At 43.6% G+C, this 22,301-nt stretch overlaps 1 protein-coding gene across 2 annotated transcripts in view; it reads right to left on the bottom strand.

Moving 5' to 3' along the window:
- Positions 1 to 1,157: 1,157 nt before the first annotated feature.
- LOC140482693 (immunoglobulin superfamily member 2-like) overlaps positions 1,158 to 22,301 on the bottom strand; it is a 37,835-nt gene continuing 16,691 nt past the window's right edge. Inside the window, exons 4-6 of one of the 2 annotated variants that reach the window (XM_072580215.1) lie at positions 17,738 to 18,082; positions 13,004 to 13,348; positions 1,158 to 3,375 (exon numbers count right to left, since the gene is read on the bottom strand). In XM_072580215.1, the coding sequence (XP_072436316.1) occupies positions 3,197 to 3,375; positions 13,004 to 13,348; positions 17,738 to 18,082 (869 nt within the window). In that variant the 3' untranslated portion in view covers positions 1,158 to 3,196. Of the gene's footprint in view, positions 3,376 to 3,963; positions 6,911 to 13,003; positions 13,349 to 17,737; positions 18,083 to 22,301 lie in introns of those variants that run through there. The other variant, XM_072580216.1, reaches the window with a different exon arrangement.

Here is a 22,301-nt window from a genome sequence, read left to right as displayed (position 1 = left end):
GTTTATTTGAACTTCAGAAAGCTTTTGAGAAAGTCCCACAAAAGAGATTAATGTAAAATTAGAGCACATAAATTTTTGAGTTAGTTTAGTGATCTGAATAAAAGAACTGATTAACAGACAGGAAATAAGAGTAGGAGTAATTGAGTGTTTTTTTTTTCTGAATGGCAGCCAGTGGGATACTGCAGGGATCAATGCCCACACCCCAGCTATTCATAATAAAAAATAATGATTTTGATGAGGGAACTAAACATATTAACTCCAGATTTTCAAATGACACAATGCTGGGTGGGAGGGTGAGCTAGTTAGGAGGATGCACACAAGCTTCAGTTTGAGTTGGAGAGGTGGGTGAGTGGGCATATGCATGGCAGAGACAGGATAATGTGGATAAATGAGAGGTTATTGTGGTACTGGGGTAAAAGGGAGCTGTTCTTCCGTGGCAGGCTTCATTTCACCCTACTGGGATGAGTGTCCTGATGAATTAATAACTAGGGCTGTAGAGTGGGTTATCAAATAGTTAGAAGGGGGCAGGGTTCAGGAGAAAGGGGCTGGGGACTGACAAAGCAAGAGGAGACAGCAGCTACATTACCCAGTGTGGGACAGGAACAGACAGAGGATACAAACACAGCAAAACAGCAGTGAATAGGGTCACCAAGTGAAATAATGTTAAAAAGGCAAAACTAATGACTATTTACTTTTCTGCACACAGCATTCAGAACAAAATGACTGAAATAATGGCCCAATTTCAGGCAAACATAGAGTTGTGAAGAAGAGTCAGATCAAACATGATATGTTCACTATGTTTCTCTCTCGACAGATACTGCCAGACTTACTGAGCTTCTTCAGCATTCTCTGTGTTTGCTTCAGGTTTCCATCATCTGCAGTATTTTACCTTTAGGAAAGGAGGAAGCAGTGGATGTAATATCTAAAGATTTTATTCCAGCATTTGTTCAGTCCCACACATTAGGCTACTTACTAAGAGCCTATGGTGATGAAGGTAATGTATCTGCATGGATAAAGCATTGGATAACTAATGGAAGTTAAAAATCACACAACACCAGGTTATAGTCCAACAGGTTTATTTGGAAGTACAAGTTTCTGGAGCGCTGCTTCTTCATCACTTAGCTAGTGGTGCAGGATCACAGAAAAAAGAATTTATAGTAAATGAAAATGTCTTTTATAACAGGTTAAAATTCTCTAAAGCAAACACTTACTCATTGTAACACAAAGGGACAGGGTCATAGCAAATACAGTTCCACTGATCATCTCAACAGAGTGACAACCCTGTTTCTCCACACAGTTTATTGTATGTCCAGCTAATACATTGAAACACAAGGTGTCCCAGCCAACCGCATCTTCTGTAATGTCTTATTTCTCAGGAGGTAAAGAAGTTAAAGTGTCAGGAAAGGAGAGGCATGGACAATAAACCAATGGCTGCTCTCTTCTGAGGAAGGATATTGCTGGCTGGATTTCTAAATGTGGTTTCATGAGGTTTATTTCAGGAGTGATGTTAATTACTTATTCAATACAAGTTCCTCACAATCAAGTCACCTAAATTTGAGAATTCACGCATTTGCTGCAACCCTGTGAACGGTAAAAACACTTATTAAAAAAACAATGGGCCCAAACCCCTCTTCTTTGTAACTATTGCCATTTATGTAGCAGTGTGTACTCAGTAAAATGATGGCAAAACTTTTCAAAATTGGGAAAGTGGACAAATTTTGTCACCAATCAAGAAATGTAACCTCAAGACAATAAAACAAAAAAAACTAAAAAACTGAAATTGCTGGAGAAACTCAGAAGGTCTGGCAGTATCTTTGGGGAGAGAAACAGAGTTACTATTTCCAGCCCAGTGTGACTCTGTTTCAGAAACTCAATCAAATGGTTTGGTCTGAAGCAGAGTCTGAAAGGGGAGGGGATGTTGGACAAATGGGATGGGTTAATCTTGACAATCCCCGAAAATAGATTCAGGGATAACAATGTGTGATTAACCCATGGCCAATCATTGTGGCCTTAGCCAGAGATCACCAAGCAGAACACAGCATGTGTTAAATATGGAGCCAACTCTTATACAGATACTGTTGAAATTATTTCTCAGCAACCTGTGGGGGTGTGCTGTACCACAGGGTGGTACCTGACCTTGAGGTCTACTGCCAGCGTGCCACAGCCCCGACACTGACATTGGTTACACTTCTCAAGGGCAGCAGCCTCTCTCAAACAAATGGCTCGAACCATTTGTTATTTCTGTTGCTGTTAATTCCAAGGCAGTTGTTGATAACACATGAATACACAGTGGGTTAGGGTGATGTGGGAGGGGAAAACTTTGTCACCTCAAATGTACACAAGCTGTCAGCAGCTCCTGATAAGACTTTTTAAATTAATTAGCTGAAGAACACAGACACACAGTTTAATGGTCAGATAATTAGATTTTTATTCAGAAACTGGTTATATCAGTAAAATCAAGTGCAATTTAAAATATCTGCTGAACTCACTCTGTCAGTGATGATTGACAAAGATATAAACAAGAACAAAACATACCCAGACCACAGTAACTGTGGATCCCTATTGTTCATGATGTCATTTGCCAGTCTCTGACTGCAACATCTGAAAGCTATATTAGGTCAAAATGTAGATGCTGATGTGTGGATTGGCTCAACCTGATTAAATAGCAATAATATTCAGTTATATAGTGCCTTTAACATAGGAAAACTTTCCAGGCTTTCTCACATAGAGTCACATGGGGAGATATTAGTCTGGGTGACATTCCACAATGGAAGCTGAGATGAGGAGGAATTTCATCAGCTAGAGGGCGACGAATCTGTTGAATTCAATATGCCGAGGGCTGCAGTGGCCAAGTCATTGAGTGTATTTAAGACCAAGATAGATAGGTTCTGGATCAGTAAGGGGGGCAAAGGTTATTTAGAGTGACCAGGAGAATGAGTTTCAAAAGCATATCTGCAGTGATTGAATTACAGAGCAAGCTCGATGGGCCAAATGGCCTAACTCTGCCCCTTATATCTTATGGCCTGATATATTACATTGAGGGACAGTAATTGAATGGATATAGCCCCACACATTGCAAGTAGAGACAGCAGTGTCACTGGGCTGTACGCTTGTAATGGTCAGAATGAGACTGTTCTAGGAGGGCTCTCTGGAATGTTGAAATAAAGCAGGAAAGCTGGAGGAGTTTCCTGGTGAATTATTTCTGGAATGAGTCATCATCTTGTCTTTTCTTTTCCTGGGGCACTGTTGTTACCAATGACTGATCACTTCGTGCAGTTTGCTGTTCTTGATGGTGCACTGTCATTCTCACTGTCTGACCCTCTCTGACACTCTGAACTGTTGGAAACTGTACTACCGCTGGATTCAACACAGAACCTAGAAATGGAAAATAAAGATCACTTTAAAAACACTGAGGTCAGTCAGTAATCTGCATCTGACAACAAATCCCCCATTTTCAATTGCTCCACCTCTCTGTTCCTCGGCTTCTTCATTTCTTCCCACTTGTGAGTACCTGCTTGTCTTGTTACTTCTTCAAAGTTCATCCCCTCACAGATATCAGGGTTTAATTCAAGCTGCCACTGATCTGTCCATCTGACCAATCCATTTTTATCCTCCTGCAATCTAAGACCATCCTCCTCACTCTCAAGCACTTGGTCAATGTTTCTGTCATCTGCAAACTTACTTACCACCCTCCACACTCAGAGCTGTATTGTTTATATCTAGCATGAATAATAAGGGACCCAGCACTGATCCCTGTGGTACACCACTGGACAGTGGCCTCCAGTCACACAAACAGCCTCTACCACCACCCACTGTTGCGGGTGAGAACCTATTTTGGATCCAACTTGCCAGTGACCCTGGATCCCATCAGCTTTTACTTTCACTATCAGTATTAGATTAGATTACTTTACAGTGTGGAAACAGGCCCTTTGGCCCAACAAGTCCACACCAACCCACCGAAGCACAACCCATCCATACCCCTACATTTACCCCTTCACCTAACACTACGGACAATTTAGCATGGCCAATTCACCTGACCTGCACATCTTTGAACTGTGGGAGGAAACAGGAGTACCCGGAGGAAACCCACGCAGACACGGGGAGAATGTGCGGAGTTTGCACAGTCAGTCGCCTGAGGCGGGAATTGAACCCGGGTCTCTGGCGCTGTGAGGCAGCAGTGCTAACCACTGTGCCACAGTGCCACCCACTATCCCACAGTATCCCACAGTGAGCCTTGTCAAAGGCTTGGTTGAAATCCCAGTAGCATACATTCCCCAGAGAACTGTGGAGACTCAGGCACTGGGAACATTCAAGACTGAAATTAAAGTTTTCCAGAGATGATTTCCATTAAGGTATTTGGAAAAAGTGTATTCAAGTGCCATTTAACTGAGTGGTGGACCAGACTTGGTGGGCTTAATGGCCTACTCCTGTTCCTGTGTCCCTCTGCCTGTATCGCTTTGACTAAGGGAATGAATGAGGATCATAAGAAGGGGAGTAATCAGGGCAGGTGTGTGGAAGAGCCAAGTGCATCAGAGGTGGAGGTGGGAGTGCCATTGAGCAGAACAGGAGCTGCAGAAGGTTCTGGGAAATGATGGCCCAAAGATTTGAGAGCTGAGAGTTTGAAATTTTCCATTTAAAACCTCAAGACCATGAGTTTGCAAGATATGGGAACAAAATTGGGCCATTCAGGCTATTGAGTCTGTTGCAGAATTTGATCACAAATGACTTTTTTTCAGCCTCATTCTTCTTCCCTCTCCCTGGAACATTTAATGTCCTTACAATACAGCACCTATCTATCTCTGTCTTAAATACACTCAGTGACGTGGCCTCTACAGTCTTCTGTGGTGATGGGTTCCACAGGTTCACCACCCCTGGGTGAAGAAATTCCTCCTCATCTGAATTATAAAAGAACATCCCTTCACTCTGAGGCTGTGTCCTTGGGCCCTAGTCTCTCATACTGGGGAAAACCTGTTCTCCACATCCACTTTATCCAGGCCACTCAGTTTTCTGGATATTTCAGTCAGATCTCACCCCACTTCTTCTAAACTCCATTGAGTACAGACCCAGAGTCCTCAATTTGTCCCATCTTAATGGGTTACAACAGAAACCAATTTAACCTTTAGTTTAAATGACACTGAGGTACAGATCAGCCACGGTCCAGTTGAATGTGAAGTTGGCTCATGAAAGTGAATGTCAATGGAATACAACACATTTCCAGAAAACAAGTTCTTTGGTGTTCTCTCAAACTTTCAAATCGCTATTAATCAAAATAAATACAGGTTGATGGAGTTATATTCAGAAAATTCCACATTAATCCAATGTTCCGATCAATTGTTGTAAAAATCCATCTGGTTCACTAATGTCCTTCAGGGAAGGAAATCTACTATCCTTACCTGGTCTGGCCTTCAGGTGACTCCAGACCCACAGAGATGTAGATTGCTCTTATTGCCCTCTAAAATAAACAGCAAAGTGACTCAGTTTGAGGGAAATTGGGGATGAGGAACAAATGTAGTCTTTGCCAGCGATGCCTACATCCCATCAGAAACTGAAGTAAATGAGTTCTTTGGGACTCCATAATAACTGTCCATTACACAGATCAGTTTAATAAATATTGTGGCTCCAAGAGCAGGTGGAATCTGCACACTGAGTCCCACAGCTTGTCCACCCTGTTTCTACAAAGCAGAAGGCAGGAATATGATGGAATTCCTCTCAATTGCCTGGATGAGTGTAGCTCCAACAACATTCAAGAAGATTCACACCATCCAGGACAAAGCAGCCCACTTGATTGGCACCACAGCTAACACTTTTAAAAATGATGGACAGTCTGTACCATCTACATGATGCCCTTCAGTAACTCACAAGGCTCCTCCAGCAGGGGCTTCTGAACCCACAGCCTCTCCCATCTGAAAGGACAAGGACAGCAGATACATGGGACATCACCTCCTTCAGGTTGCTCTCCAAGGCACACACACCATCCAGACTTGGAAATATATCATCCTTATTCCTTCAATGTCATTGGATCAAATGTCCCAACACCAAATGGACGACAGCAGTTCAGGAAGGCAGCTCATCATCACTTTCTCAATACATAGAAAACAGGAGCTGGAGTAGGCCATTCAGCCCATTGTGCCTGCACCACCATCAACATAAACATGATGGATCATCCAACACAGTCCCCTGTTCCTTCTTTCTTTCCATACGCTTTGATCCCTTTAGCTTACAGGACTATATCTAACTCCTTGTTGACAGCATTCAGTGTTTTGGCCTCAACTGCTTCCTGTAACTGAGGATTTCTGGGATGGATGAAGAAGTAATGTGTTATAATGAAAGCAAAATGTTTCCTTTACCTGTGAGCTTCATTTCATGATATGCTGGTCCAGAATGATTTCCTCTCATTGATAATGGTTTCCCAGACCATTACAGTTTTAGGTAACTGGCAGAATATATCTGTTACTCAAGTGGACCTTCTAAAACTCCTTGAGAGATTTTACTCTGAGATAATTATTGTGCAACATTGCAAGCTTGATGAACTGAATGGTCTCAGTGTGTGAATGTTACATTATTCTACATGTAAGTTATGATGCTGGAAATTATTGTTTTTGAGAAAACAGTAATATTTGAGAGAAAACAGAAGACTTAAAGGAGAGAAGAGACTGGGAGTGTCAGAGTGCGGAATTGATGTAATGGAGTCAAGGATGCAACAGTAGTTTCAAAATGGCATCTTCACATTTGACAAATAAATGAAACTTAACATGATCTGCAGCTTTCTTTACCATAACTTAACAATTCAGAAATTTGTTCAAATCTGTTTAATGGTCCATGCCCAGAGGATTCATTGAGATGGTATTTTGTTCATCAGGATTTGTTGTTTGTTAATATCTTTCTCTCTGTTTTTGGGTGTTTTCAACTTCTTTGGAGGAAGCAAAGAATGACTGATTTACAAATTCTGATTAAAAGCAATAGTTTGCAGCAGCTGTTAAGAGAAAATAAACTGGCTTTCTTTGGATTTAGATAGCCTATATTGCAGCAAAAAAGCCTCCACCTTAATTTCCAGAGATCCGATGACTTCTGGATATAGCCATTCACGTTCACAAGCTGTTCAGCCAGCAATGACATGGAGCTGCCAGTGTTAGACTGGGGTGGGCATAGTCAGAAGTCACACAACATCAGACTATAGTCCAACAGGTTTATTTGAAATCACAAGTTTTCAGAGCGCTGCTCCTACATCAGGTGAAGTGCCAGCAATCAAATAGTCATTGACAGGCACACAGCCTTGTCACAGAAAACTGGTCCCCACTTCAGATCAGTCAATTACTTGTTGCATCTCCTTCATCCCCATGCTGCCACTTTATCTGCAATAAATACTACCACCCCCATCGACCCTCAAACAGGGCCTCTTCTGGAGCACTGTTTGCTAGTGGATCTAAAGAAAGGGAATTCATGGAATGCTTACAGGATGGCTTTTTGGAACAGCTAGTCATGGAGCCCACAAGAGAGCAGGCTATTCTGGACCTAGTGCTTTGCAATGAACCAGACTCTATAAAAGATCTTAAAGTAAGGGAACCCTTAGGAAGTAGCGACCATAATATGGTAGAGTTCAGTCTGGAGTTTGAAAGGGAGAAGGCGAAATCTGATGTAATGGTGTTACAGTTGAATAAAGGTAATTATGAGGGCATGAGAGAGGAACTGACTAAAATAGACTGGAAGCAGAGGCTAACCGGGAAGACACTAGAGCAAAAATGGCAGGAGTTTGTAGGTATAATTGAGGACACTGTACAGAGGTTCATTCCCAAGAAAAGAAAGATTAACCGGGGAGGGATTAGACAACCTTGGCTGACAAAGGAAGTCAGGAAATGTATTAAAGAAAAAGAGAGATCCTATAAAGTGGCTAAGAACAGTGGGAAATCAGAAGATTGGGAAGGATACAAAAGCAAACAGAGGATAACAAAGAGTGTAATAAGAAATGAGAGGATCAAATATGAAGGTAGGCTAGCCAGTAATATTAGAAATAATAGTAAAAGTTTCTTTCAGTACATAAGAAACAAACGACAGGCAAAAGTAGACATTGGGCCACTTCAAACTGATGCAGGGAGCCTAGTGATGGGAGATAAGGAAATAGCAGGAGAACTTAACAAGTACTTTGCGTCAGTTTTCACAGTGGAAGACAGGAGTAATATCCCAAAAATTAAAGGGTGTCACGAGGCTGAGTTGAGTATGGTTGCCATTACGAAAGAGATAGTGCTAGAAAAGTTAAAAAGTCTTAAAATTGATAAATCTCCTGGCCCCGATGGGATACACCCTAGAGTTCTGAGAGAGGTTGCTGAGGAAATAGCAGAGGCATTGGTTGAGATCTTTCAAGAGTCACTGGAGTCAGGAAAGGTCCCGGACGATTGGAAGATGGCTGTAGTAACCCCCTTGTTCAAGAAAGGATCAAGGCAAAAGATGGAAAATTATAGGCCAATCAGCTTAACCTCGGGTTGTTGGTAAAATTCTAGAATCCATCATTAAGGATGAGGTTTCTAAATTCTTGGAAGAGCAGAGTCTGATTAGAACAAGTCAACATGGATTTAGTAAAGGGAGGTCATGCCTGACAAACCTGTTGGAATTTTTTGAAGAGGTAACAAGTAGGTTAGACCAGGGGAACCCAGTGGATGTGGTCTATCTGGACTTTCAAAAGGCCTTTGATAAGGTGCCACACGGGAGACTGCTGAGCAAGGTGAGGGCCCATGGTGTTCGAGGTGAGCTGCTGGGATGGATTGAGGATTGGCTATCTAACAGAAGGCAGAGAGTTGGGATAAAAGGTTCTTTTTCAGAATGGCAGCCGGTGACGAGCGGTGTCCCGCAGGGTTCGGTGCTGGGGCCACAGCTGTTCGCATTATATATTAATGATTTGGATGAGGGAACCGGGGGCATTCTAGCGAAGTTTGCCGATGATACAAAGTTAGGTAGACAGGCAGGTAGTACTGAGGAAGTGGGGAGGCTACAGAAGGATCTAGACAGGTTGGGAGAGTGGTCCAGGAAATGGCTGATGGAATTTAACGTGAGCAAGTGCGAGGTCTTGCACTTTGGCAAAAAGAATATAGGAATGGACTACTTTCTAAATGGTGAGAAACTTAATAAAGCCAAAGCACAAAGGGATCTGGGAGTGCTAGTCGAGGATTCTCTAAAGGTAAACATGCAGGTTGAGTCTGTGATTAAGAAAGCGAATGCAATGTTGTCTCTTATCTCAAGAGGGTTGGAATATAAAAGCAGAGATGTACTACTAAGACTTTATAAAGCTCTGGTTAGGCCCCATTTGGAGTACTGTGTCCAGTTTTGGTCCCCACACCTCAGGAAGGACATACTGGCACTGGAACGTGTCCAGCGGAGATTCACACGGATGATCCCTGGAATGACAGGTCTAGCATATGAGGAACGGCTGAGGATACTGGGATTGTATTCGTTGGAGTTTAGAAGATTAAGGGGAGATCTAATAGAGACGTACAAAATAATACATGGCTTTGAAAAGGTGGATGCTAGAAAATTGTTTCTGTTAGGCGAGGAGACTAGGACCCGTGGACACAGCCTTAGAATTAGAGGGGGTCATTTCAGAACGGAAATGCGGAGACATTTCTTCAGCCAGAGAGTGGTGGGCCTGTGGAATTCATTGCCACGGAGTGCAGTGGAAGCCAGGACGCTAAATGTCTTCAAGGCCGAGATTGATAGGTTCTTGTTGTCTAGAGGAATTAAGGGCTACGGGGAGAACGCTGGCAAGTGGAGCTGAAATGCGCATCAGCCATGATTGAATGGCGGAGTGGACTCGATGGGCCGAATGGCCTTACTTCCACTCCTATGTCTTATGGTCTTATGGTCAATTCTGGTCGCCCTGCTATTGGAAGAAAATTGTTAAATTGGAGAAGGTTGAGAAAAGATTTCCAGCATGTTGCCAGGAATGAAGGGTTTGAGTTATGAAAAAAATAGCTTGGAGCATTGGTGGTTAAGAGTGACCTTACAGATGTTTATTATATCATGAGGGGTGAAGGCCAGATGAAAAGCCTGGGTGATGTCCCTGGGGTGGGGATGGGAGGAGGTGTTCAAAACTCGGGGGCACATTTTTAAGGTGAAAGGAGAAAGATTTCAGAAAGACATGAGAGACACTTCACCAGAAGAAGGGACTACATTCCAAAAGCTTGTAATTTCAAATAAAGCTGCTGCACTATAATCTGATGTTGTGTGACTTCTGACCTTGTGAATGAATACAACAATGCAGCTTTCGACTCCAAAAAACAAGATAACACCTCCATCTCCTATTTTCTGTTGCAGACATCGGTCCTACAAAGCTCTGCAGAAGACATAACATGTTAAGGAAGCCTCTCCTCACCTCGAGCTGCCCCGCCCCCTCAGGCCTTTCTTGTCGCTTCATTCCAAAAGACCCAGAGACTGGAAACAAATCTCTATCAGCGGCAACGCAATACACATATGATGCGCATGCTCCACCGTTCATGGCTCGGTCTTCGACTGTGCGCCTGCGCATTACACTGTTCTGGCTTGCGAACTGGGAATTACCTTAACCCCGAGGCCTGCTGGGTATAGTACTCGCCATTGAGAGACGTATAGTCTGATTGTAATTGTTTTCCCGGAAAGAAGCTGTATGGTTATATATTTGTATTCACTTGTCGTTTCGCCCATCTCAAACTGATGTGCCTATTCAGCACACAGCTTCCTTCAGGTGATGTCTTACAGCATTGTCACAACACATGGTGACAAAGCAGGTGATAAAGGGTTAAGAATTGATGACGAGAAGTTATTGGATAAACTATTGTTTCTTCATGTTGACAAGATACCAGGACCGGATGTGATATATCCAGTCATACTCAATGAAAGGGAAGGGGAGACTGTAGAGACATTGGCCTTTATCGCTCGGTCCTCCCTTAACTCAGGAGAGGAACCAAAAGAATGGAAACTTGCAAACACTCTGCCCCTTTTGACAAAAGGTTATAAAATTAAGCACAGTTATTATGGACCAGTCAGTGATTACCAGTGAAACAACTATGGAATAGAATTGGCAATCATGTGGAAAAACATTTGTTTGAACGGGAACTGCTAGCTGCATTTCTAAAGGGAAAAGAATAGAGCGAGGGATACTGAGAGAAGGAGAGAGAATGAGGAGGCCAGAGAAATAGACAAAGAAGGGGCAAGTGGGACAGAGGGATATAGAAATTAGAAGTGGTATGATATTTTACAAAAAGAGAGAATTTGAAAACTAATCAGAAATAGTGGGAGACAGAAAGAGGACCACAGGCAGAGAATTAAAAGCAAGATAGATTGAGAGATAGAAAGAAAACAAGCAAGTGACAGAGTAAAGAGCAAGAAAAGGCAAGCAGGGACCGTGTATACCAGAAATAAAATAGAGGAAGGGAGGCAGGGAAAATGAGAGAATGAGAGAAAAACGTGTCAGATGCAAGGCAGGGCGAATGAAAGGAGGAAAGATTAGTATTAGATATAATTTAATCCTGAAAAATGTGAGATGATGCACTTTGAAAGAAATAACAAGACAAGGGAGTACTTAACGAATCGGAGGATATTAGGAAATTGAGATGAATAGAGTGATCTCGATGTGCAGATCCCGAAAGGTGGCTGGGCAGATAATAGGGTAGCAAAGAAGGCATTTGGGTGCTTGCAATTTTCGGTTGTGGCACAGTATATAAGCTGCACCAGGCAGCATAGTGGCTCAATGGTTGGTACTGTTGCATCAGTGACCCTGTACAATTCCAGCCTGGGACCACAGTCTGTGTGGAGTTTGCACATTCTCCCCTTGTCTTTGTGGGTTTCCCCAGATGCTCTAGTTTCTGCCTGCAAATCAAAGATGTGCAGATTAGGTGAATTGGCCATGCTAAATTTCCCATCGTGTTCAGGGATGTGTAAATTATGTGCATTAATTGGGGTAAATGAAGAAAAATGGGGAATGAGTTTGGTGGAATTCTCTTTGGAGGGTTGATGTGGACTTGTTAGACTGAAGGGCCAGGTTTGTTATGTTGCAGCTGTACAGCACTTTAACAGGCCACAATAAAAAAAACCAAAAACATTTTACTGATTATTTGAGCTATGTGATAAAGATGGCTTTACAATCATCACGGGAGGTACAATGAGTCAAATCAAATTGCAGATCAGCGGAGAATTATACTGAATTTGCTCTTTCAGAGGTTTTTGCTGAAGGGTTCACTAAGCACTGTGTGAATACTGAGAGCAGCTGGAGGCTTCTATATAGAAAAGGAATGAATGTGACTGTGAAGCCAAATAGAAATTCACTATTAACCATAGACTGTCTATTTGCTCGACATATTCACCTGCCCTGGGGGTTTGTTAGTCTGTGTAGACTGTGAGGTACATAGACAATAAAGCCCAAAGCTAATGAAGGAACCCAGTAAGTGTGATGCTTCACAAAGATTAATCTCACAAATCTGATCAATAGAAATTAATGTACTCCAGTGACATCACGCAGGAAAGGTGGCTAATAACTTACATGGTTATCTTTGCATGATTGAGGTGACAGTGAGGATAAAGGGAAGTGGACAGCAGTGGTGCATAAGGAGCCAGTATTGAATTGCATTAGCTTTATTGTCACAGTCTTCATTGTCACCGCTCTCTGGGTGAAGACATTTCTTCTCAAGGGCCATTCAGGATGAACAACAAGAGCTAGCACAGCCAGTGATAGACACATTCCAAGAATGAATGAAACAAAACCAGACAGAGATAGGACAATGTTAAATACAACACTGAGAACAAACGAGATGGAGGAGTAGAAAAACAGAAAAAAGGTAAAGATGTTGCGATTGAGGAATTGGTCCAAGAGGTGAAACAGTTCATTCTATCCATGATTAAAACAAGACAATGTAACTGTTCTATTTTCATATTGAATTCTCTGCTTTCTCTTTCTATCAGAGGAATGTAACACATTCTCCTCTCCAATAAATCCATGCGGAACTGTTTGCTGTAAGATTATTGTAAGATAATCAGGACTTACCCATTACTGTCAGCCGAGTTCCATTCCCACTAATATCCTCCCACACTTTACAGTAATAGACCCCAGCGTCATTAGGCTGCACGTTTGTGATGGTCAGAATGAAGCTGTTACTGGAGGGATCTCTGGTAGATTGGAATCGCTCAGTGAATCCTGGGCTCCATTGTGTGATGTTCCTCACGTCATGTGTTAAAACCCACTCTGTGTTATTCCCTGGTCGTTCCCGGTCCCAGTGAACATCAGTGTGTGTCACTGAAGCATTCCTCATGGTGCACTGTAACTGGGCAGAGTGACCCTCAGTGACACATTCCAGGCTTGGAGACTGGAGAAGGACTGGGGGATTTACACCTTTGGGAGGAAAGGTCTGAATAAATTAAAATTTGTTTGAAATTTCTGATGACCACCTATTCAAATTCAAGTAGAAAGGAGATTGTAAGAGTGTAACAGTCTGGTTAATTATTTCAATGCAACAAACCATTTTAAAGTGAGTTCACAAAAATAAAGCATGAATTATTAATAAATGTTTCAATATTAATTCATAAGTAAAACCAGTGAAAATTGGAATTGGTGCAAACTGTTCTGACTCACCTTGTCCATCTGAAGTTGAAACTTCAGTGTGACCAATACATTGAGTTCCAGATGAATACTGTGAAGGGATGGTGCTGGTATTTTTAAAGTTTCCATGTGCTTTGAACTTTTATTGAATTGTATTACTCATAAATAACTTACTTTATTCTATTTTATCATAATATCTGTCATGTAATAAATTTCTGTTTCTTGTTGAAAGCAAAATTGCAATCTTGTGTGCTTATGCTGCAGTGAAAAACCACCTCATTAAATAAAATAATGAAACTTGGATTCTTCAAGCTGATCTATCGATTGAAAAATACCATGACAAGAAAGAAATCAAATGGGACAATTGTAGAGTTAGCAAGTGAGAAAGCAGGGATCGTGGATTTTAATCATGCAGCTACAGAAAATAAATGTGAATGTAAGGGAAATCATCATCACGAAACATCAATGTGCTTGACATGATCGTGATGGAGAGATCACATCCGAAGTGAGGCACAGTTCGTTTGAATGCACATCTCTGGGATTTTGAAGCAGTTTGAGAATTCAGTGCCAAGGGGAAGAAGTGTTTGTTTAACAGGATAACACTTTAACAGGATAACACTTGTTTAACACTTTTGTTTAACAGGATAAATTGAAGCTCAGGATCAGGGACCCAACACAAAACAAAGAGTGATGTCACAGGAAAACCTGAAGGTCATGGGTTGGTAATATCTGCTCATTTATCAGTCTCTTACAAGTTAATTTTAGATTAAAGATCAATATGAGAAATACTTGACAGATTACAAACTAAAAGACGAGTCGAAAATTTAATAAAAACTAAGCACTAAACGAATAATATACAGATGAGGGACCAGGTGATGTGCTTTTACTACATGATGTGGAAGCTGGTGGACGCCATTGTGGTTCAGAGTGTAGCTCATCTGTAGCAAGTGTAGGTTCTTTGATGAACTCTGAGTCAGGGTTGCTGAGCTGGAGTCAGAGCTTCAAACACTGACTCATCAGGAAGGGGGCGCAAGTTATTTGGATACTGTTTCAGGAGGCTGTCATACCTCCAGTACAGGGTGGTGTGATTCTGAGTGAGGGAAGTAGAGGGATCTAGGAAGTCATGCTGAAGAAGCCTTGGTCCTTGAGCTGACTAACAGCTTTGCGATTCTTGTTCCCTGTGTAGATGAGACTGAGGGCTATCGGGAGGATGAGCAAACTGACCTCACCACCATGATACAGGGAGGGTAGCCTGAGAGAATGGATCATTGCTAATTGGGACAGTTAGTGGGTATAATGGGTTGTGTGCGGTAGCAGCCCATGTGATGACAAGGCCCAGTGTGTGAGGGCTGGGGTAAGGAACGGGGAAGGTGCTTGATGGGAAGAGATATCAAAGAGGAGTCTCATGCTCTGTGTTTTTGAGAACGTAAAAGACAATAAAGACAGAGAAAATAAAACAAAATGAACTGAGGGAAAACCAGTGAATAGCACAAAAAACTGACATTAGGACCTTCATTAAATCTATAAAAAAGCTGAAACCAGTCAAATTGTACACAGGCCACTAAGAAAATGAAAAAATAGAGATGGATCTGTGTAAAAAGGGGAATGGCTGAGGAGTTAAATAGATACTTTGAATCAGTCTTTACTGTGGAAGATGTGTCAAATGTCCCGTTAATACGAAAGAATATCGGGGGAGCAATTAAATACCATAATCATTAATAGAGAGGCAGTTGTTGATGAAACGGTGGCACAGTGGTTAGCACTGCTGCCTCACAGCGCCAGAAACCCGTGTTCAATTCCTGTCTTAGGCGACTGACTGTGTGGAGTTGTCTGCGTGGGTGTGCTTCGGTTTCCTCCTACAGTCCAAAAGTGTGCAGGTTAGGTGAATTGGCTATGCTAAATTACACTGTACTGTTAGGTGAAGGGTAATGGGTCTGGGTGGGTTGCGCTTTGGCGGGTCGGTGTGGACTTGTTGGGCCGAAGGGTCTGTTTCCACAGTGTAAGTAATCTGGGTAAAAGGCAGATACTTCCCATGGCCCTGAGGGTTTGGATCCTAAAAGAGTGGGCGACAGAGATAAAGAAATATCGATAAATTAAGAGAGTGGGCATTGCATTGGGAGTATAACGTAGGGAAAATCTGCAACTGTCCATTTTTGAAGGGGGAACCATGGAATAGGGAATTATTTTCATGCAGAAAATCTGCAGAAAGCTGCACCACAACGGGTCTTGGGGTTATCTGTCCATGAAACTCCGAAAGCTAGCAAACAAGGCAGCAGATAATCAGGAAAACGGAAGGAATGTTGGCCCTTATTACAAAGGTGATTGGAGTGTAAGAGTAGGGATCTTTTACTGCAACTGTAGAAGGGGCTGGGGAGATCATTTTTAAAAATAAAGTTATCATTTAATTGCAGGCCATTCAGAGAAGGCTCACTGGGATAATACTTGGGAAGGGAAGGATTGTCTTTTGAACAAAGGCTAAACAGGTTGGGACTCTACTCACTGAGGACTGGAAGAATGAGATGTGATCTAATTGAACCCTATCAGATTATTAAGGGGCTTGACAGGTGAATGCTGAGAGGATGGTTCCCCTCATGGACAGTCTCGTGTCAAAGGGCTTAGTCTCAGAATAAAGCAGCACCAATTTAAGATTGAGATGAGGAAGAAATCCTTCTCTCAGAAGGTTGTGAGTCTTTGGAACTCCTTACCACAAAGATCTGTGGGGGCAGTATCCTTGTGTATATTTAAGGCTGGGATCGATAGAGTTACCAGGAAAGGGCAAAAATACCGATAGATAGGTTTTTGATCAGTCAAGGCTTCAAGAGTTATGTGGAAAATGCAGGAAAGGGGGTGTGGAAATATCGGAGCAGCCATAACCTCATTGAATGGTGGAGAAGGCTCGAGGGGCAGAATGGCCTATCCCTGTTCCTATTTCATATTGTCTTACAGCCTTATATTCTAGAACAAACAGAAGGATGTTAAAGTACTAAAGGAGAAAGACTGGAACCAAAAAGTGATTGATAGTAATTAACATTCTCCCATCTTCGTAAGACAGGATATGCCAAAGACAATTGCTGGAAGTTCAATGGGAAACAGATTAGAATCAGAGGAATATTAAAAGAACTTTCAGAAAAAGATATGTCACAAAAGTAAGTAACTATTCTAACCATAATGTAGGACAGAGAAAACATGAATGCTTTGAATGCACTAATGATGGAGAGGGAAATCAGGACAGTCTAGAAAATTTGTCTTTAAATATGAACAAAGAGAGTGAGGCAACAGGTGGGTCTGAGTTTTGAGGGAGTATTTCCTTCAGCTTTAAAGCAAGGAGGTAAACCAAGAAAGATCTTAAGAGACACTGGAGCAAATCAATCCCTGATGCTGCGTAATGATCCTCTTTGACTTCTAGAGTAATTATTGAAAGAGTAAATATTAATTGGAGACATTCAAGTAGCTTATGCAGGGTTGGATTGAAAAGTGACTTGCTTAATGCAGTAGTGAGGTCGCAGTGATAGGAGTAAAACATATTCTGACAGAAGGATATTATTCTGTTTTGGTGAATGACCTCACAGGTTCAAGAATATCAGCCTCACCATGGGTTGTGGAACAAATCTTGAAGATGAAATAACCTGAAATGTGACATGAGGAACATCCTGGATTTTATCCTCATTGTGTTGTGATTAGATCTCAGGTTCATAGATTTAGAACCATGCAATAATAGTGCATGATCATGTTGATTTGGAATTTCAGTTCACAAAATTAATTTTCAAAAGTTTAATTGAACATAATGATGATGAACAGAATGAGTGTCGTAGGTTCAGAATATCTTCTTTAGCAGAAATGCAACAAATTGATCCTGAATTGAGAAGGTTTGATCAAACAGCCTCCTCAGAAATGGAAGCAGAAACAATCATTGAGTGTTATTACTTGAAAGACAAAGTATCATTGAGGAAATAGTGTTCAGCTCAAGTACCAGATGATGGGGAATGGACAGAGGTCCATCAGGTGGTCACTCCATCTGAGGTCTAGAATGAAATTTCACGAATTGGTTCATGAAATTCCAATGACAAGACCTCTAGGGATACAAAAATGTGGGGAATTCAAGACAATCACAAACTGATCTCCAATTCATTCATTGAGGAAACGGTTTTAGTTGGAGGAGATTGTTATGAAAACTGTACTTACTGATAATATTGAGCTGACTTCCTCTCCCATAGATCTTTCTCCACACTGAGCAGTAATAAACCCCAGCGTCAGTGGGCTGCACATTTGTAATGGTCAAAATAAAGCTGTTATTGGAGGGGTCTCTGGAAGACTGGATTCGCTCAGAGAATCCTGGGCTCCATTGTGTGGAGCCATATTTACTATGTGTTAAAATTTGCACTTTACAGCAACCTGTTTTTTGATGGTACCATTTAACAGTGGTGTCTGTCACTGAAGCATTTCTCATGATGCATTGTAAATGGGCAGTTTGACCCTCGGTAACCCATTCCAGGCTCGGAGACTGGAGAAGAACTGGAGGATTTGCACCTTTAGGGAAGAAAATATCGAGAATTTCAGAATCAGTACTCCTGGTTACAATGTGTTGCCAGTTGTTCAAAGAGATAGCTCAGGTGGAACACATTCTGAATTAAATAGGGAACTGGTTTAACATTGAACCAGTGGAGTTGAAGCAGATCAACAAACCATGTTTGAGTAATTAAATGTCTTTAATAACTATTAATGTAAATATTAAAAGAGGAATATCTGGATCAGAGTGTAGAGTGACATTGCCTGAATTATGGGAGGTCTATGATCATAGCTTCCAGCCTCAGACTCTCCCCATTACCTGTCTCCATCAGATTCTCCAAACTTCTCATGTATGCTGTTCCCTTCTCCCTGACCCACCCATCGCTCAGTTCTGCGCCTCTTCTGGGAAGCTCCCTCATTCCCCCCATTCTGCTCACTGTTTTCCTCAGAATGATCACCTTTCCCTGAACCAGACTCTTCACAATCCTCCCTGTGTAACTCACTCTCCAGCAAGTATTCTGGTCTGGGGCCTGGAAGTGAATGATGATCACCTGGGGAGATGAGTCAATATTATCATGGGAACCCCAGCTATATCAGACGCTCATGATGTTCATTGAAAAATTGAAATGAATTGAACTGAATTTACTGTATGACAATGCATTGAATGTTCAGAGGAATAGATACGTGTTGCTGCACCCACAGGAAGGAACCCATTTATGGTACTACCTGTCTTGTCCCACTGTCAGTGAAATTATCAAGTGACTGGAGAACTCTCTGGAAAGGGTGAGGTTGAACAGTCAATAGGGTAAAAATAATGACTGCAGATGCTGGAAAACAGATTCTGGATTAGTGGTGCTGGAAGAGCACAGCAGTTCAGGCAGCATCCAAGTAGCTTCGAAATTGATGTTTCGGGCAAAAGCCCTTCATCAGGAATAAAGGCAGTGAGCCTGAAGCATGGCGAGATAAGCTAGAGGAGGGTGGGGGTTGGGAGAAAGTAGCATAGAATACAAGGGGTGAGTGGGGGAGGGATTGAAGGTGATAGGTCAAGGAGGAGAGGGTGGAGTGGATAGGTGGAAAAGGAGATAGGCAGGTAGGACAAGTCCGGACAAGTCATGGGGACAGTTACTGAGCTGGAAGTTTAGAACTAGGGTGAGGTGGTGGAAGGGGAAATGAGGAAACTGTTGAAGTCCACATTGATGCCCTGGGGTTGAAGTGTTCTGAGGCGGAAGATGAGGCATTCTTCCTCCAGGTGTCTGGTGGTGATGGAGCGGCGGTGAAGGAGGCCCAAATCTCCATTAATGACGACCGACCTGACACTGACATTTTTTTACAAACCCACCGACTCCCACAGCTACCTGGATTACACCTCTTCCCATCCTACCTCTTGCAAAAATGCCATCCCATATTCCCAATTCCTCCGCCTCCGTCAGATCTGCTCCCAGGGGGACCAGTTCCACCACAGAACACACCAGATGGCCTCCTTCTTTAGAGACCGCAATTTCCCTTCCCAGGTGGTTAAAGATGCCCTCCAATGCATCTCGTCTACATCCTGCACCTCCGCCCTCAGACCCCACCCCTACAACCATAACAAGGACAGAACACCCCTGGTGCTCACCTTCCACCCTACCAACCTTCGCATAAACCAAATCATCTGCCGACATTTCCGCCACCTCCAAACAGACCCCACTACCAGGGATATATTTCCCTCCCCACCCCTTTCCACCTTCCGCAAAGACCGTTCCCTCCGCGACTACCTGGTCAGGTCCACGCCCCCAAACAACCCACCCTCCAATCCTGGCACTTTCCCCTGCCACCACCGGAACTGTAAAACCTGCACCCACACCTCCTCCCTCACCTCTATCCAAGGCCCTAAAGGAGCCTTCCGCATCCATCAAAGTTTTACTTGCACATCCACTAATATCATTTATTGTATCCGTTGCTCCTGATGTGGTCTCCTCTACATTGGGGAGACTGGCCACCTCCTAGCAGAGCGCTTTAGGGAACATCTCCGGGACACCCACACCAATCAACCACACCGCCCGTGGTCCAACATTTCAACTCCCCCTCCCACTCTGCCGAGGACATGGAGGTCCTGGGCCTCCTTCACCGCCGCTCCCTCACCACCAGACGCCTGGAGGAAGAACGCCTCATCTTCCGCCTTGGAGCACTTCAACCCCAGGGCATCAATGTGGACTTAAACAGTTTCCTCATTTCCCCTTCCCCCACCTCACCCTAGTTCTAAACTTCCAGCTCAGTAACTGTCCCCATGACTTGTCCGGACTTATCCTACCTGCCTATCTCCTTTTCCACCTATCCACTCCACCCTCTCCTCCCTGACCTATCACCTTCATCCCCTCCCCCACTCACCCCTTGTATACTCTATGCTACTTTCTCCCCACCCCCACCCTCCTCTAGCTTATCTCGCCATGCTTCAGGCTCACTGCCTTTATTCCTGATGAAGGGCTTTTGCCCAAAACGTCGATTTCAAAGCTACTTGGATGCAGCCTGAACTGCTGTGCTCTTCCAGCACCACTAATCCAGTGAACAGTCAATAGTCCCACTCCACATATATCCCAAATTACAGAAGCAGAAGGAGAACTATGCTCAAGCAGTCAGAGTTTAGGAAGCTAGGAAAGGAATCAGCATTTCCTCCCAGTACCACGGATAAGTGAGTAGATCAGCAGAAGGATAAAGCAGATGGATGGATTGCTGGAGAAATGGTGCAGGATGGAGAAGGATGTGAAATTCCTACAACAGTGATCCTGTGGAATTGATGAGAAGGTGACACGTGGAGAGCACAGAAAGATTGCAGCTAACGAGAGCCAGCCTTTGTGAGCTGATGCCTGAGTGCTATTAATGGGGGCTGGGGATAAATTAACTTGGCAGGAGTCTGGGAACCAGAAGGAAATGAAAACGTGTTGCTGGAAAAGCACAGCAGGTCAGGCAGCATCCAAGGAACAGGAGAATCGACGCTTCGGGCATAAGCATTTCTTCAGGAATGAGGAAAGTGTGTCCAGCAGGCTAAGATAAAAGGTAGGGAGGAGGGACTTAGGGGAGAGGCGTTGGAAATGCGATAGGTGGAAGGAGGTCAAGGTGAGGGTGATAGGCCGGAGAGGGGGTGGGGGCGGAGAGGTCAGGAAGAAGATTGCAGGTTAGGAAGGCGGTGCTGAGTTCGAGGGATTTCACTGAGACAAGGTTGGGGGAGGGGAAATGAGGAAACTGGAGAAATCGGAGTTCATCTCTTGTGGTTGGAGGGTTCCTAGGCAGAAGATAAGGCCCTCTTCCTTCAACCGTCGTGTTGCTATGGTCTGGCGATGGAGGAATCCAAAGACCTGCATTTCTTTGGTGGAGTGGGAGGGGGAGTTGAAGTGTTGAGCCACGGGGTGGTTGGGTTGGTTAGTCCGGGTGTCCCAGAAGTGTTCTCTGAAACGTTCCGCAAGTAAGCAACCTGTCTCCCCAATATAGAGGAGGCCACATCGGGTGCAGCGGATGCAATAAATGATGTCTGTGGAGGTGCAGGTGAATTTGTGGCGGATGTGGAAGTATCCCTTGGGGCCTTGGAGGGAAGTAAAGGGAGAGGTGTGTGCGCATTTTTTGCATTTCTTGCGGTTGCAGGGGAAGGTGGAGTGGAGGTTGGGTTGGTGGGGGGTGTGGAACTGACGAGGGAGTCACGGAGGGAGTGGTCTTTTCGGAACGCTGATAGGGAGGGGAGGGGAATATATCCCTGGTGGTGGGGTCCGTTTGGAGGTGGCGGAAATGACGGCGGATGATCCGCTGTATATGGAGGTTGGTGGGGTGGTAGGTGAGGACCAGTGGGGTTCTGTTCTGGTGGCGGTTGAAGGGGCGGGGCTCAAGGGCAGAGGAGCGGGAAGAGGAGGAGATGCGGTGGAGAGCATCGTCGATCATGTCTGGGGCGAAATTGTGGTCTTTGAAGAAGGAGGCCATCTGGGTTGTACGGTATTGGAACTGGTCCTCCTGGGAGCAGATGCGGCGGAGACAAAGGAATTGGGAATATGGGATGGCGTTTTTACAGGGGACAGGGTGGGAGAAGGTGTAGTGGGAGCTGTGGGAGTCTGTCGGTTCATAATAAATGTCCGTGTTGATTCGGTCGCCCGAGATAGAAATGGAAAGGTCTAGGAAGGGGAGGGAGGAGTCTGAGATGGTCCAGGTGAATTTGAGGTTGGGGTGGAAGGTGTTTGTAAAGTGGATGAACTGTTCAACCTCGTGGTGGGAGCAGAGG

This window comes from Chiloscyllium punctatum, chromosome 11, assembly GCF_047496795.1.
Source record: "Chiloscyllium punctatum isolate Juve2018m chromosome 11, sChiPun1.3, whole genome shotgun sequence".
Classification (NCBI taxonomy): Eukaryota; Metazoa; Chordata; class Chondrichthyes; order Orectolobiformes; family Hemiscylliidae; genus Chiloscyllium; species Chiloscyllium punctatum.
Note: the sequence above shows the minus strand (reverse complement) of the source record. Positions and strands in the feature narration are given on the sequence as shown.